Below are 17,870 nucleotides of genomic sequence, written 5' to 3'. Positions count from 1 at the left end.
TTACCATATTTTAGTCTTTGACAGTGAAAGATTGCATGCTGTGTCTTTTTTATTAAGTAACACAATAACTTTTTTTGGGGGTGTCCAATAGAGTGTGTGAAGACTTTAATCCATTCATAAACACACCATTCTTTGACTCAAAATAATCCCAACTTTTAACTACATGCCACAGGGGATTGGAAGATAATCTGGCAGATTTTGAAATATTTACAGAAATACTAAATGAACCTTAAAAAGTACCTTCATGGAACTGAGTTCTCCATTTATCAGTCATATATACACGTATTTACATTAGATCAATTAAACATTTTCTTTTGCTGCACAGGAGAAAATAATTGTTTCCCATTTCCCTAGTTTCACAGTAATTTATATATATATATATATATATATATATATATATATATATATATATATATATATATATATATATATATATATACACACACACACACACACACTATGTTTAAATACATAATAACTGCAGACAAAGTAATCTGATCCATGATCTCCCTCAACTATACAGGGTTTATTGTCTTGCTTGACATTCTCAGAAACTTAAAGGAACCTTTAACACTGATCACAGCTGATCACGCTGTTTGAAGAAAACTGTATGCTGACTAACTATAGAAAGTCGCCTCAAAAGTTCTAGTCAGTCTGACAGTCCACAGTGCAATTTACTGTTCAACAAACATACCTGTTTATGATCCAGCAGGAAAGGAGTAAATATCTGACCCAATTCCCTGGTTCCCTACAGTATCCAATCTAAAACTATAACAAGTGAAACATTTCTCAAGGTGACAGTAGTCTGCTTGGTTTCGTTTCTTGTTGCTATAATAGGTATGATTGAGTTTGTAATGGACTGTATGTTACAATCTATCAGGAACTAGCTGCTACCTTCGTACGGTAGAAGAGGATTATCTTAATCATTTAAACAGTGATGGATGTAAGTAGTGCTGTGTTAAAATGACATGATTTTTCACTATTTTTTTAATTGTATGTAGCAATGTTAAGTACATAAACCCCAGCTGAATTAATACAGCTATGGCCAAAACTTTTGCATCACCAAGAATTTTAGGATTGAGAAATAAAAAATAAAAACCTTTATGCACGTAATTTAGATATTTTATTTAACAATTTTAACAAACTATAAAATGTTATAATTTGCGTTCGTTTTTTGTTTATATGGAAAACTACAAAGTGGTGTGTAATTCAACATGTTAACGTAACATTATTCAACAAGTTTCATTCGACTTTATGAAGCAAGAAATTCATAGGGTGATGCAAAAGTTTTGGCCATAGCTGTAGTTAAAGAACGCCACCCCCCCCCCCCCCCCCCCCCCCCCCCAATCTTGCTTGTTGGATGAGCGTATTGCATACTTGGAAGATGTAATCTCCTGGTTTGAGATCCGTGATGTCAATCCACTGGCAGTCAATATCGTGACGGTACACATCCCAGCAGCCCACCGTGATTCCCTGTTCGCCAAAATTGGCGCATTCGTACCTTTTAGAGATACCTACAAAAAAAAAACACAGACGCCTCTTTGTTTAGCATGCAGATGGCATGACGTATATAAGAATAAATACCGCCTTCAGTTTCTTCGAAGAAAAATAATAAGTTAGCTTCGCAGGCATTAGACAAAAATGTCTGTCGAGCAATCGGTCAAAATGGTATTTTGGACACATTTTCTGGTCCCTTGGCTGGCCTTAATGGAGGTTTCTCTGTACATTACAGGCACTCTGCTGCAGACTGCGTCGAATGCACTCGCCTTCATCGCACTCCGTGTCCTCCAGACAGAAACTGGCTTTGTGTCCCTCGGCCACCTTGGATCCATTGAGGCTCAGGAGGTCGTAGTGTGTGAAAACTTCCATGCTGTGGTAGTGTCTGGAAATGAGACAAACGACTGTTAGACAGAGCGGCCACTTCACTGAGAGCCCAAGATCGGGAAGATCGGGGTTAGATGCAAACAATAATAATTAAAAGAAGCTTGATAGTTTCCAGTTGGAGCATCTGGAAATCAAAGAACACTGTGGCACAGGTGTTTAACAAAGGATAGCCAGCATTAATGGGAAGGATTCAAATTAAATTACACCATGATACACTAGTCACTCACACGCCAGACTTTCATAATCTTGAAGGTATTTTTCAAACCCGCAGATAATTCCTTTGTAACCAACTTAATCCACCTTAAAGTCATGATCAATTCCAAAATTGCTATTCAGCAGTGCCGTTAGGGTTGAAGCATCTCATTGGCTGCAAGCAATGCCAGTCATTAGACAGAGCAGCTGGTTGGTTACTGACAGGAAAGAAGTTGCTTAAAGGGGTGGGGACTCTCCAGATGAAATGGCCAAGAAAGTTCAAGGCTGAAAGCCCGGCTTGCAAAGGTAGAACCAGATCTCATGTTTTAAAATGTTTGCTAAAACAGATGTGGATGGTGGCTCACAGGTCGAGATCCTTTGAAACGTCGAGATCCTCAGATCATTTATCTTGCGATCTCAACAGAACACATTCCTGTTTCATTTCGCCCCCACTGTCTTTAATGAGACACATTTCAGATCTCTACAGTGAATGGATGTGGGCGGCGTGCAAAAATATATGGAATTATTTTAGTCGGCTACAATCCCTTAAGAAGGTTTAGTGGGATCTGAAACCGGAGCTTTCCTTTTGGGGTCTTCGGAGTCACGGCTCAGGGTCACTCAGCTACCAAACTGGAACTACTGAACAACTGCTCCAGCCGGCTGCTGACCTCTGACCTGGGGGGTGAATACCCTGGGGAGCAGGTGCATCTCCTTGCCAACGGGCCGTCTCGGGCACCAGCCAGCGCCATTTCATAACCTAGGAGTGGAATGTTTACGTCTCACATTGGATTGTTTAGCTCAAATGTGGCTTTCATTAAAAAAATTGTTTTCAAAATAAAGAAACTAATTTTAAAAAATCAATACTGGTTTGGCTGGTCTGGTCTTAAAGAGTTCCTCAGCAAACAAAGTCTCTCTCTCTCTCTCTCTCTCTCTCTCTCTCTCTCTCTCTCTCTCTCTCTCTCTCTCTCTCTCTCTCTCTCTCTCTCTCCTGAGTCATAATGGCACGATAAGAGAAGTATGCACAGCATTACGGTAGTCTGAAATATAACTATTATTAACTCTTCTTGCAATCACAGTTATTTTTTCTCAGTTTTAAAACACTGGGCTTTCACTGTTGGCTTTTAATAATATGGCAGTGTGTCCAATTATGTTTCCGCCCTAGCATTCCCTCACAACAGCTCAGGAGAAATAAAGGCCAGTGGGCGTCCTCTGATCCTCCCAAGCCGATCTCTTCTTTATATTTATGAGCTCCACAGCTGGAGCACGATGAGAAGAAAGACTCCCTGAGTGATTTTGCTGGAACGCCAAAGCCACTGTACTCTCCCTGTGGCATCCGCAGGGAAACAAAAACAGCGCATCCAAGTTTCAGATCTGCTCCTCCCTGACTCACCCTGTACACCATGCAGTCGTGCCTTTACCAGCCGACCCACTTGGGGACCACGACCCATTCTTAATTGCGATTTGAGTCAGCATTAGCAGAAGCAACACTCCAATCCTTTTCATGTACTGTGCGGAACAGACGGTGTCACAGGGAACTTGTTTCTGAACGTCATAAGCTTGGAAAAGCTTTCCAGCTCTGTAGATAAGAATGTATCACAAACACTCACTTCACACCAGCCCATTCCCCTCAAAACACATAAACACAATCATCAAAGGAGGACCGCACAAGAAATCTGGACTGCCTGCTTCACTACTGCATGGCCTATTGCACTGCAAACAAATCTCAAACAGATATTCCCAAAGCAGTTTGAAATCTTGTTCAATTTAGGAACGGTGGAGAGATAGATGGATGGCTGGCTGGCTGGCTGGCTGGTGGGCATGTGGAACATTCTGATTTTGCCTTTCCCTTTGACTGCAGTTACAACACATTAACTACAGTTCAGTGACTGTTCCAAACTTGTTTAGGTTAACTTCAGTCAGGATTCTGACTCTAACCATAACAACCCACCACAAAAACAAACACGTCGGCGCTCACCAACATCTACAAAATGAAATACAATTAACAACTCCAATCACAGGACGCACCCAGGATTACAAAATTAGGTTCAAACGACTGTGAAATCGTCTTGTTGCTCATTGCAATAGTTCAAGAGGTTGCTATAGTTAGAGCAGAGATTTCAAAAGCCAACTCCCCATCTGATAGTTATGAGCTGTAATTTAAAATCTAGGAGGATATGATCCATAAGCGTATACCGAAATTACTGACAGATGGTATATATTTAAAATTGTCCATATGATTAAAGGGATGCAAAGGGGAGCTCAGCTCTAGTTCTTGTCATTGTACCATCGCAAACTGATGCTCAATCTTTTTACTGTACTGCAGAGAAAACCGTACCATCAAAATATGCTTTAAGTTGACAATAGATTACGTATAGATTCAGTAAATGAAGTCAGAAACGTACAAGTGCTATGCTGCAGTAACTGCTGGATAGGAGATTTCATCTGTGGCATTAGACATTGTATCACAACTGACTGGACGGTACACTTGTCTATGATGTCTCATTTGCATACAAGCTTGCCCATTCCAAACACAGCTGAATCTTGCCGCTGTATAACTGCTTGCAGCTCTTGAAGCAACATGAAACAGGTGCTGAAGAATCTTTGCTGTACAGGCATGTTTCACTTCGTGTCTTCGTAACTTTAAAGGAGTTTAAACAGTTTGCTTTGCCTCCGCCTTGACCAGGTCTCAACAGGAGATGGTGGAGAACTGGTCTTGTGATTTGCATTGCACATTTCACACACTGTTGTAGAAACATTACTCTACATCAAAGGTGGCCAACCCAGGTCCTGGAGAGCCACAGTCCTGCAGGTTTTCTGGGTATCTTTAAATCACCAATATCTAAAGAACTGGGTAAAATGTTAGCTGTTGCAGGTAATATTGTGTAATTAACTACTTCAAGGTCTGGGTGGCGGTTTTGTTCCCCCTGCCTCAACGTAAAACTGCCGGTCTCACCTGTGGCAGTCATGCCAGATCCAGGAGTGGCGCCCAGCCTTGGGTCGGAAGTCGGACAGGCCGGTGTTGTGGATCTGGGAGGAGAAGCGCAGGAGGCGTCGGTAGGAGTTTGCGGGCGTGCTGGCGGCAGTGCTGGATAGACAGTTCTCCTCGTGGGCACACTGCAGCATGAACATGGGCCGGTCCTCTATGTAGGTGGTAGCCTCCACTACATGAGAGTTCAGCACCAAGTCTGGGGCGGCTGCAAACACAGGACCTCAACAATGAGACCAGGGCTTCCCAAACCCGGTGCCTTCTGGTTTTCATTCCAATTAACTAAACCCTTAGTTGAACCAATAATTTGCTTAATTAGACCTTTTAAATTGTTTTCGGCTCTTAAACCATTGGTGATGTCAAGTTAACTGTCACTTGAAATCGCAACTTTTTAGGAGCCGAGAACAATTAAAAAGGTCTAATTAAGCAAATTGATAGTTTGAGTAAGGGTTTAGTTAGGTCACTGAGAGGTCAGTTGGAATAAAAACCTACAGACCGGGTTTGGGAAGCCCAGAATAAGACCATAAGAATGGCTGCTTAGCAAGACAGCACACCATCTACTGCAGGGCTGTTCAATCAATCACGGGCCCGGAGGGCGACTCCACTCCAGGTTTAACAGGTAACATTATATAGACAGTTGCTCCAGGGTCTGGAGGGAGGTTTGATTGGTTTAGAACAGGGTTGGAACAAAGACCAGCAGTGGAAGAGCCAGCTTTGGCCAGCCCTGATCTACTGGTTGTTTCAATGAACTTGAACTGAGAAGTTGCTGGATATGCCACAGGAAAAAGAAAAAGAAATAAACTATGTGAATTTTGGCAGGTAGCTAAAGGAGGTGTGGTTGACACTGAGGATTTGGGGAAGGGGAGCTGTCACATCATGTCAAAGGTGGGTAAAATTGACAATTAAAAGGATATTTCATACCAATTACATGTTCCTAAAGTAACATTTCTTATCAGTTTATCTGTGCTCTTTATGGGTTTCTTAGTACAACGGCAATATGTTTCTCCACTTTAGAAAATCACTTTGAGGAGTCTTTTCAGAAGCCATTTTTGTTGGGATAGACAGCAGGCATGACAAAAATATGGGCAGAAACAACATTATAACAAAGTGTTGGGAAACTCCGTGTTTTGACCTCTCTAAAGGAGTTCAAGCAACAACAAAAATGATATCTATGCAGCTGGAACACATTTTTCTTTTGGCCGATGCTGCTAAATTGTGCCCAGCTTGTCAGACGGAAGCACCAAACAACTGGCCACCAGGCTCTGGTACTGTGATACATGTTTATAGAGATCAGGATGTTCAAAAGCCTGCTATTGTACAACAGCGATACAGCACTCAAGGAGTCACTGCACCCGGAATGATTTACAGCTAACGAGGAAACCACTGTTTGGAAAAAAAAAACACATCCAAAAAACTACACACCAGAGAAAACAACCCCAGCAAAAGAGCAGACGCAAGACGTGGGCATCCAAACTGTTTCCTGCTTTCAATACCATTATTTATTTTATTAGTATTGCACATGCTTCACTTACTCTGCTTTACGTGCAGGCGCGTCTCATTTTTTTGTCCAAGCCCTGGCATGGTGAAAAGTCTCTTTCGTTGTATAGTAACGTAGAATTGAAACATCTGATCTCCCACTTCTCTCCCACATCAGAGAGAGAAGTCTAGTTTAATTACACGGCACCTAACAAATTCTCCACTAAGGGGACTGTCACAAACATAATCAATTTTCAATTCGACTAAATAATCAAGACAAATCATCAAGAATATCATAATTGTTTAATTTATCCACCCTAACTCACAGCACGGTTACAGAGTCAAGAATCACAGAAGGAGACTTACTTTCAGAACAGGAGACCCCGGCAGCGAAGCGCGCCCCTCCTTTCGGACAGTTGAGGTTGGTGCCGTGGTGTTGGCAGTGAGACAGTGACATCTCCGTCCCTGAACACTTCACCCCGCTCATCACCACGTCGTCTGCCGTTACCTCCCCGGGCCAGTACCATGTCTCCTGGGAAACGCACAGAGAAAAGTCTCAGGGCAGGCTTATCATCTCTGTGGGTCCTAAGGCGAAGGTAAGGACTGGAAGGGAGATCCCCAACGAACACACTTCTTAAAACCTCAAAGTCTTGAGAAAACATTTCATTCCATTATAAAAATGACCACTAGGGGAATTTCTTCTCCTGAAACTCTTAGCTATGCAAGTTATAAGGTTCAACCCAGTCAATAAGGGTCTACCCAATCAGTAAGGGTCTAGTCAGCTGTAGTGCTGTGCTGCCTCTTTAAACCAGTCAGGGGTGTGCTGATTCTAATTGCCCTTAAGAAATGTGAGGTTGTTAGGCATTAATTAAATGGAATAAAATGTGTTAACTACTCAGCACAAAACAATGCGGTTCCCCTCGTTTGCACAATCAATAACAATCTCACAGTGTTTTTAATCTAGAACCCGTCGTGATCAAACCAACTGAAACTCATTTACATCTGGAAGCGATTACTTGTCGTTTATGCTTTTGATATGAAATAGTTTTTACTTCTCTTTCTTTAGAAATGCATCGTCTCTGCAGTGCATTGTGGGATTGTAGTCCTGGGCATTAAACTCCACAAAGAAATACGAATGCCAGTTTCCATAGCTCTTCAGTTAGCTTTACAAAATGAATCATTTGATTTTTTTTAGTTTGTGACACATTTTGATTGTCAGTTTACGGCAGTAAAAACATCAGCGCCCAGGATGAGAGGAAAATACTCTTCCAATGGGATTTAAAAACTCTGCGGTAGTTAATTGACATTGACTGGTACTCGATTGTAAAGGTAAGGGAAGGACAGGTTTTTCTTGCTTTGATGTCAACACATTAATAAATTAATTTATTTCATGCCCGCTAGGTAATCAGGAAATACAGGCATCGGCACATCTGCAATACCGGCACACGATTACACTCTAAGCTGGATTCTGTTTTTTTTTTTTCACATTTGTTCAAAGTTACCAAACCAACTTGTACCTTGTGGGAAAGATGTAATAGATTTTTCATGTTTTATGTAGCAGTGCCTTATTTTTTTTTTAATGGGGAAAACACTGTGGTCAGTTTTTCCAGGCAAGATTCTGGTCTGCCAAAAACACGATAAGTCTTCACCAGGCAAGATTCTCTTGCCAAAGCTATTAAAAGTGGGAGGGGGGGGCGGGGCCCGAGTTCCAGCAGGGTCCTGCGTTTGCAAACAACAGGGGGGGGGGGGGGGGGGGGGGGGGGGGGGGGATTCAAAATGTACAGACTGTTTGAAAGAAAGAGGAGACTATGGGGGGAGCTAGAACATGTTCAGCTATGTAGTGAAAAGGCTTTTATGTAAGCGTACTTACTTATATAAGAAAGGTTATATAAGCTTATTTACTGTCTTGGCCAGCAGCCCTCTTTCCAAGTCCATAAGATGTACAGTCTTGCATGTCACGACTGAAACCGACTCCCTATTACACATGCCAGGAATGCCATTCAAATCAGAGTTTGTGTGAAGCCCACTGACGCTGATCCGAGCCAATCGCCCTGTGTGGCTGCTACTGTGTTCATTAGCAGAGAGGCTGTATCGAGTCCTGCAGACTCACCTGGAAGGCATGGTTGGCGAATCCCAGGCCCAGCTGGCGACACACTACCATGGCCTCCACGGTGCCCCAGCCCTCGCTACACACCGTGCCCCACTTCAGAGTGCCGTTGCGCTCCGCCAGCACCTCCACGCGGCCCTCGAAGGGGGAGCGCCCGCCATTCAGACGCACCTGCGGGGAAAAACACAGCCATGAAGACCAGCCACGTGTGACACTGCACAGCTAACCAAACTGCAAACCCTACCGCTGTACTGGCTCCGCCCCGACCGAACCACAAAGGAGTGCAGCAATCACCACTAGAAAAAAGGGCTCCTATTGCACAGCACTTTCACCCATTCCAGGTTTTAACACCAGCTTGATTAGTCACAGTGTGTATAGGTAACAAGCTCAGGTGTGTCTATTAGACCCATAGTAAATGGATCAAACTGCTATGCAATCCCCTTCCTGCAGAATTGCAACATTGTACTTAAAAAGGTTTCTGCAATTCTTTTTTTTTTTTACTTTTTGTTAATCAGACATTACAGCCGAGGGAAATAGTGGGTTAGATGTTAGGAATCAGCCGTGGGTTTGAGATGTTCCCATTGCACATGCCAGGGAGATGAACTCACCTCAGTATTAGTGGGTCTGGACTGTATACAGTATACTGTTAACAGTAGTTGGGTTCAGGGACTCCATGTGGTCAAGCAAGAGACGTCTTTTATAACAAACTCTTAGTGAACACATGGCTACCTAAATTGATTAATAAATGAAGTGCATGGAATGATGAGTCAACTAAACTTTGTTATACAACATCTGCGAGATCTTGGGAAGAAGGCTGTGTCCTCAACATAACCCTACATTATTTAAACCTCTGGTTATAGATAACGGTAAAAAACAAAAGGCCAATCGGATTTGCTCAGTCGGTAAGAAGCACACATTCCATTAAGCTAGAATCACAAGCACCAGTGCTGCCTAATGAACAGTCTGGAAGCTTGCTACTCTGTTCTTAACCCCTTAAGGTCCACAAGGAATTGAGCGGTTCTTCAAACAGTTTCTTCTTAAAATACATTTGAGCGTGACTCCAACTGACAGTTTGAATGTCAGCAAATATTAAACTCTGTTTCGCGCAGCTCTTTGCAAAAATAATAAAGTTAGCATAATTTGTGGGATGTCCCTTGTACCTTAAAGGGTTAATTCAATCATTGCAGTTGGATGCACAGGGGAAAGGATCCCTGATTAATGCAATAAACTAGCATAGGAGTCTGATTATTCGCTGTGTTGTCTGTGCTGTACATGACTAAGCTAGTTAGTACTAAGAGCTGTATTGTATGCATTGCAGATGCTATTCAAAGCTTTGTGTTAATTAGGGGCACACAACACCACAGTGGAACGTGTACACATCAAGTGGCACCTCTACCTAGCAGGGGTTATTTGTGAAGTAACAGCAGTGCTATGCAGTGTGAGACTGACCCTCTCCTGGAAGCCCATGGCCGGCACATTGCACCTCACTCCAGCATCCTCCTCATGGCTGCACCCCAGAGAGTCCTTGTTGAAGAAACACTGCGTGATGGACTTCTCGAAGCCGGAGCACTCCACCTCATTCATGTGGACCGGGCCCATTCCTGACAAGCACAAAGCACAACACAATGGGTACGAGGGGGTCCAGATTCCTGAAGCTCAGAACACATGGATTCAAAATACTTTCCCATGATTTTGTTTTTTTTATTGATGAATGCTTCTCATTTGAATAGTGACTCTTGCTGTTTAAACATGAACTGCTACACAGCCACTGCTCCTTCTCGTTCCAATTCGTGGCCACCGTTTATTTTTCTAACCATATGTATTGCTATTTCTACCCTTAATTTCTAGCATTTTGCATGTTTTTAATTTAGTACATTAACCTACATGAAAAACATTTCTCTGTAGCCATTATTAAGATTGCTGATTGCTTATGTTGTTAATGCAAAGAGCGCTACCTGGCTCTGCTGCAAAGCGCGACATTTTTAAGGTTTGTGAAAACCTTAGGGGACACTGCTAAAACCCTAATGGGTCAACTAGCCATGGTGATGATGCTGAATCACTGGGATTCTTTGCTTTTGAGATCAACCAGCTGCGGGGAACCTTTACAGGTCGAATGGCCTCCTCTCGTTCATGAATTATTTAATGTTCTTCCATTCTTTACAAAATGCATCTTAGATTACAAGACTGGCCTTGGAGGAATCAAGCTGGGTCTACACTCAAGCAATCTGGCCAGAAGCTGCTGGTTGGAATACAACCATGGATAGAATCTTACTGGAGATGGTGACTTGACATTTTTCTCTACAACGAGCAACACGTTGTGCTTCCAAATGTGAACCTGGCTTTTGAGACTTGAGAGGAAAACAGTAAATCATTGCTTGCAGATGCATTAGGTCCATAAAATGGAATACATTTTCAAGCAGTTTTTTTTTTTGGCAACAAAAACGTTGATTGTGACTTTTAAATAAAAACCAATGGAGATAGTAGAACACCTCTGATTGGTTGGCACACTGGAGTTGTCTTGGAAACATCAGAACCAAAAGGAGTGAAACACTGCAGAACACAGATGGTTAACCCCATGGCAAGATCTTGTATGCAAGGTCCACTCCAGCCCAAGAATCAGGAAAAGACTGTTTATTAAGATTATCATGAATCTGTAGGAGGATTTCTTTATGTTAAAGGCCAATGCATTTAGAAAAAGCACTGCTCAGAACATTTAGTTACACAAAATTGCTTTAAATTAGCATTGCACATTGGAAATGCTGCATGAGTTTTTTCCATATCAAATTTCACCACGGTTTCTGTTCTAATAATTACATGCAATTCACTGCATTTCCCCCTCTGTAATTCATGACTGTGCTTCCATATTTCTTCTCTATACCAAAATATAGTCTTCGAGACAAACCAGATAAATGTTTACCATAAAGCACAGCAAGGTGTGAGTAAGCATAGTGAATGCATGGTAAAGAGTAGGCAAGCAGTGTGAAGGCAAGCCATGGTACAAGTATGGGAAAGCTGCAAAAATAACACGCACAGTTACTGTGGTAAACTTTTAAAGGGGCACCCTGAAATCATTTAAGTGGTACATGGTCCCCTTTCCATCACAGTGATCATCCCTTGACTTTTCTAATCCATTACCAACATGTACTGGGGGGGGGGGGCAAAGCTTCCTAAATAACAAGGATTCCAGTCCATGTTCAGTTCTTAAGCAGTTGTTAAGAAGGCTGCACAGTCTTTCAGCACAGCTAACCTGCCTTCTGTTCTACACATTTTCCACATACCACACATCAGTAGGCCTCCCTGCCTGACCTTGTAAGGCCAAACCGGGCAGTTATCATCTCATTGCTGTACTGAGCAGCTCTGAGCTGTGGAGCTCAATCAGCCTGCAGAGGGAACAATTAACCCCACCGCCACTGGGGGGGCTCACAGCACGCCCCAAGAGATTAGAGGCATTCTTAGACGGGTTGAATCAAAGAAAGCAGCTACAGCTCTGACCAAAAGGTTTGCATCACTTAGAATTTTAGGGCTGACAATTGATTGACACATCATTAAAAAAACCAAAAAACTATAAGAACATAATTCAAATCTTTTATTCCACATTATGTTATCAAAGAAGCTACAAAATGATATCACAAAACTATAACAGTAGTACAGTATTTCATGTTAGATTTCAAAATGTTGGATTGTTGTCCGTTTTCCGTTAAGTATATGGGAAAACTACCAAGCGGTGTGGAATTCAATATGTTAACGTCACATTATTCAGCAAAGCCAGTTAATTCTATAGGGTGATGCAAAACCTTTGGCCCTATTTCTATGTAGTGCAAGAGATTGTGCTCCTAGAAGAAACCCATTGCCTTTGAACTGGGTGACTGGAGATGGGGCCAAGGCTAAAGTAAGCAAGGACTTCTTTCTTGGGTTGCTGTGCAGGCATTTATTAGCCATTCTTCTGTATTCTTTATTCAACATTGTTTTGCTCAGTTTGTGTTGCTTTGACTGTGAGTTCAGGAGCTGCTCTTCAGTTCTAGCTGCACTGCCATAGTTATTTTATCATGAATCGGTACAGCCCTAGCTAGGACTACAGCTCCCAGCATGCCTCTGCACCCAAGGCAATGGTGAGGGATGCTGGGAGCTGTAGTTCTTTAACTGCAATGCACTGGGCTGGGCTGCATTACATTGTTTTTGCTCAGTCTGTGTTGCTTTGACAGTGGGTTGAGGAGCTGCTCTTCAGTTCTAGTGCCTGCCATAGACATGTGTAATGTAGGCTAAATCAAAGGGTTTGTCTATGAGTAAGCAGCTGCACCATCTAGCACCAGCAAAACTAAAAGGAAACTCTATAACTCTATACTAACACTGATCTAGCCAAGGTTACATAGATCTACGGCAGCCCAACTGAGGAGCTGCTTCAGAGCTCGGGTGAAAACGCATTAACACAAACTTGAGTGTGTGACAATTGCTCATGACTTAGGGTCACCTGGAAGTTTTATTTACTGAGAACACATGCCGGAAATGCCCTGCCAAAAAAACTGGCAAGTTCAAACGGACAGTCTGACTAAAACAGCTCCTAATTGATTCCTGCTGTGAGGGGGGGGTGAAAGCAATGCAAGGCCCGTGCCTCACACAGCCACAGAACGTGCAGTTCCATAAGCAGACCATACAGCTCACCTCTATTTTTTATGCGTTTCTGTTTTTGCTGAGCATCACTTTGCGAAGCAGACGCTAACATCTGGTTTTCTGAAACGATGGGAGGTGTGGCTCAAAAAAGCGTTGAGTTGTGTTGTTCCTTTTAACTGAGCCAAAAGCTTGACTTTTTTTTTTCTATTTGCTGCAAGATTGATTGCTTTAGGACATCTGCTAAATCTATGCAGCTATGTATGTTTTGCTTGTTTTGATTTTGCGGTTGTCAGGGCAAATGAAGAGGAGAAAGCCCCTTTAGGTTAAGGTTCGATGGCAGGGTCTCAGTTGTGTTTATCCTTTTATAAAATGTATTATTTCACTGAGCAGAAGGAGCTATAACAAACTCGCCACTCATTTTAACCCCGCAGGAGGTGCTTTTTTCATTTTTCTATTTATCTGGAAAAGTGCTTATCTGATTGTGTGAAAAGGAACATAAAGCCACAAATGGTAGACTTTTTAGAAATTGTTTAAGATGCCAAATTAAACTTCCTACAGTAGTGTGCAAATGTATTACTGGGCGGAAACTGCAATTCTCACACCCAGACGTATTCATGCAGGTAGGTTTGTAAAAGATATCAACGACCACAATTTCTGGTGAGACAGAAAGCCCTCCCCCAGCCCCTCCCACCTTGTCCGAGCACGCCTCCTGTCAGGTACTCTTTGGCGCTCCCAAAGCCCAGCTCTCGGCACACCACGCTGGCAGTGAGGAGATTCCAGTTGTCGTCACAGATGGTGCCCCACTCTCCTTTCTTCAGCACCTCCACCCGCCCTTCTCCGATGTTGGCTCCTCCCTTCAGCCTCACCAGGGGTTGCTGTGCAGAATAAAGACACACAGTTAACAGGTTGCGGAGAAATCGCATGAACCAGGCATAAGGTTACCCCATTTCCCCTGTGAAAAAAGGGCACCTATTTTTTTTCCTTCTATTCACTTCTGTAGCAACTCTGAAGCCATTTAAACAACAGTATATAATCACACAATCATAATATCTGTAAAATTTGCATGACGTCAAAAGTTTTTCAGATACATTGGTTCACGCTCAGATAATTCATAGGTTTACAGTTAGACCATGTTGGAACAGTACAGTAACAGGTCAAACTTAGAAGATGCTTAGTCAAGCAGACAAACAAGACCATCGCAAATCTGACCTTTACAGTTTATGACTGAGTGTTTCTGAATTAATTATCGAAATAAGTAGGGTCAATGACAAAAAGTCTGGAAAAGATGCATGATTAGTCCAGACAGGCATTGTGTTCACTGTGTAGAGTGTGACAGACAGACACTCTAGTGGCTGTAATAATTCCCATTCTATATTATATCTCTTACTCCTGTATTTCTTACATTTACCTGATGCTGAGTGCTGCAGAGGCGTTCATGGTATCATTTAGCAATGATATTGCTAAAGCGGAGCTTCCCAGAGAATAACAATAAAGAAAAGAATGCAGCCAGCAAGTGAATTCCACGGTCACGGAACACGGAGCCAACAGAATGGAATCTGACAGCCGTCTTGCAGAGAAGGACTTGCAGTTTTGCCAAATCACCTCGGACGATAGCACAAGGGCATGTACAATGCGCTAGAAACAATGTGTTTCATGTTTTGACTTGCCAATCTTATCTCATTGATATGAACTATTAATACACAGCGGGGTTCCTTAGTAAATGGATAACGCTGCTGGCAGTGCCCTTGGTTCTGCTAGGCTAAACTTACAATGTTTCTTTCTGTAAGGGTGTTAAGATACAACCTCTGACCAATGCTACACAAGAGGAATGAACTTGGAACGAATCAAGCATATATATGCAATGATTATGTGGATAATTAAAGGAAGACACTGTATATTTCACTGTGAGTTAGAGGTATCATTGAGTATGTTCAGTTGAGAAAAGTTATCAGTAACCAATAATGGGTGAGATTATGTTTCATTGGCTAAAAATGGCTGGCCAGTATTTCAATGGCTATTCTGAGCCAGTCTGCTTTCCTCCAAAGACAATAAAGCCATGGCAGGGAAACATGCCGAGCATGTGCAGGCCTGACTCAACCAGCCACGGAGGTCCTGGGGAAGGGAAGGGGAGATTAGCGTCTGGACACTCACTAGAACACTTCCTCCAGCCTCTTTGTCTGGTACCATTTAACTGGCTTTTAGAATCACCCCTTGTTAACAATAAGCCTTTGGTATTGCCCTTTGCACACCACGTCATTCTTAGCCAGCTTGGAGTCTCCTGTCTCCAAATCTACTACAGGAAACACCTGCGATAGTTAGCACACATTGATCAAGGCATTGCATCTATTGTAATATAGAACAGCTCCATCTCTCTGTTGCAAGTTCCACAGTCATGAAGGGCAAGCCCTTAACAAAGTTTGCCACAGTATTTTTTGCAGTTTTGCCATGTTTTCCCCATGGTTATACTTTGCATTTACAATAGTTAATCTTGGTTTGCCGTGTTTATTAATATGCTTTACTATACTTCACAATGCTTACCTATGCTTTACCGTGCTTTCAGCATGCTTTATTACCTGCTTTTACTCTCAGAAACTGTTATAAGAGAGTCAGCAGATCTGAAAATGAAGGTGCTTTGTTGGCAGGTGCCTGTGTTTTTAAAACAAATTAATGCAACTCAAACCACACTATTTTCCTTGGTCACTTCAACATGTGAAATCAGAGCTAGAGACAAGTGTCAAATTCCATGAGCCTTGCAACAACATCGCTTCCCCACTTCAAAGTGGCCAAAAAGAAGGAGAATGGGAATCTAGTGTATATAACAGAAGCTGTTGCATATATTTTAAATAAAACACAAGGAACATTACTAGCAATGATTTTGATATTGAAGTTCTGTCTTTGTAGTTTTGTTACCCTACATAAAACTTCACACAAGGCTGGTTTGTGTGAAAGCCAACACACAGCAATACGGACTTAGGTTTTATTTAGGGGTGTAAATAGAGTTACAAACATTCCCAGTATGAATGGATAGTTTGAATGGCGAGTTTTCTTTCTTGGTTTGTCACTAATTCTTATTTCTCTATAACAGTGAATTCCTCCTTGTGGAATAGCACCTAAGTAGACCCTAAAGGGTATAATGAGGTAATCAAACTAGGCTGTTACAATAACATGTTGGGAATGTAAACACTGAGAATGAATTGGCCAGTAAACATGGCCGGGGGACAGCAAGGTGAAGTACAGCAGCTGCTGAAGGAATCCATATGGAAACAGTGTTTTGTGCTTTAGGAGACTGTTATGATAGTGTGGTTTCCTAGCTGCGCTCTGCAGTTGATTTATGGGTCAGTGGCAGCGTCAAAGTGACCGTGAAGGACTGAAACTGTGCAGTGCACAGGGTTTAATGCTATGGAAGTCCATTCTCAAATCACAATTGGAGCCAAGATTCTGAAAATTGAACATCTAGTAGTGAACATCTAGAATCTACTGGAAGAAATGAGTATAGATTCTTCAATCTTATTCCTATTAAAAACAAACATTTGTAGCACCAGCTGAGCCCTGTGGAAAATGTGGTACATTCCTTTTTTTCACAGCTAGCTAGAAAGAAACCAGAATACGTGCAGCATGTCAGAGGTCTGCAGTTATGTCATCTCATGAGAGGGGCGTTCTGAAAGGTGTGGTTTAGTCTGGAACACCAGTGAAATTCTTCAGGAGATGCCAACAGAAACTCAACACTACCAGCAAAAAAATAAAGAATTTCTTGTGAAAGCATTCCATTTCGGGGATGTTTTGTAACAGTAAGAGTTTCCATCTCCGTTTGCCTAGTAAAATAAATTAGCAAGCACGGTAAACAGCTACCATGTGGACGTTCAGGTATTGAAGTGTTGCACATCGTTTACATTTTTAGCAGCCATGGAAGTGAGGCCCCGACTCCCAAAAGCTGCTGCTGTCTACGTAACGTTTACTTTATTATTCACATGTTCTAAACTTTCCACTGGAGCTTCAGAAAGCCCTACACTGACAATGACAGCACCAAGAAGGGAAGTATATATATATATATATATATATATATATATATATATATACACACACACACACACACACACACACACACACACACACACACACACACACACACACACACACAGCACTGCACAGCTTTCGTTACACAATTACCCTCAGTTTACAAATCATTGCGGTTGAAAATTTCCTGGCACAATTTAAATTCTAATCTCTCTCTCTCTCTCTCTCTCTCTCTCTCTCTCTCTCTCTCTCTCTCTCTCTCTCCTGGAATCTTTTTAATGCATGTATTATTCTATAACAAAAAAAAAAAAACTCTTCTTGTATACCGAGAACGGATATATAGTCTAGGGCTTGAATAAAAATGTGTATTAGATTTATTTTACTAGGAAATGAATATATTAAATAATACATATGTACATTTACATTCATTTCCTTATTATTATCAGTAGTAGTAGTCATAGTAGTCATCATCAAGTAGTAGTATATATATATATATATATATATATATATATATATATATATATATATATATATATAATATATATATCACTGTAGTGAAAACCATCAGCTGCCTTATTTGAACTATTGGTACCATAGCCACAG

General features: G+C 41.8%; 1 protein-coding gene across 1 annotated transcript in view; it reads right to left on the bottom strand.

Moving 5' to 3' along the window:
* The window catches only part of LOC121303095 (lysyl oxidase homolog 2B-like), a 46,476-nt gene that overhangs the window by 4,472 nt on the left and 24,134 nt on the right, over positions 1–17,870 (bottom strand). Inside the window, exons 6-12 of the mRNA XM_041233543.1 lie at positions 13,945–14,128; positions 10,095–10,246; positions 8,649–8,816; positions 6,905–7,070; positions 5,030–5,270; positions 1,767–1,882; positions 1,378–1,514 (exon numbers count right to left, since the gene is read on the bottom strand). Coding sequence (XP_041089477.1) covers positions 1,378–1,514; positions 1,767–1,882; positions 5,030–5,270; positions 6,905–7,070; positions 8,649–8,816; positions 10,095–10,246; positions 13,945–14,128 — 1,164 coding nt within the window. The remainder of the gene's footprint in view (positions 1–1,377; positions 1,515–1,766; positions 1,883–5,029; positions 5,271–6,904; positions 7,071–8,648; positions 8,817–10,094; positions 10,247–13,944; positions 14,129–17,870) is intronic.

Source organism: Polyodon spathula, chromosome 31 (genome assembly GCF_017654505.1).
Source record: "Polyodon spathula isolate WHYD16114869_AA chromosome 31, ASM1765450v1, whole genome shotgun sequence".
Taxonomy (NCBI): Eukaryota; Metazoa; Chordata; class Actinopteri; order Acipenseriformes; family Polyodontidae; genus Polyodon; species Polyodon spathula.
This window is presented reverse-complemented; position numbering and strand designations above follow the sequence as displayed.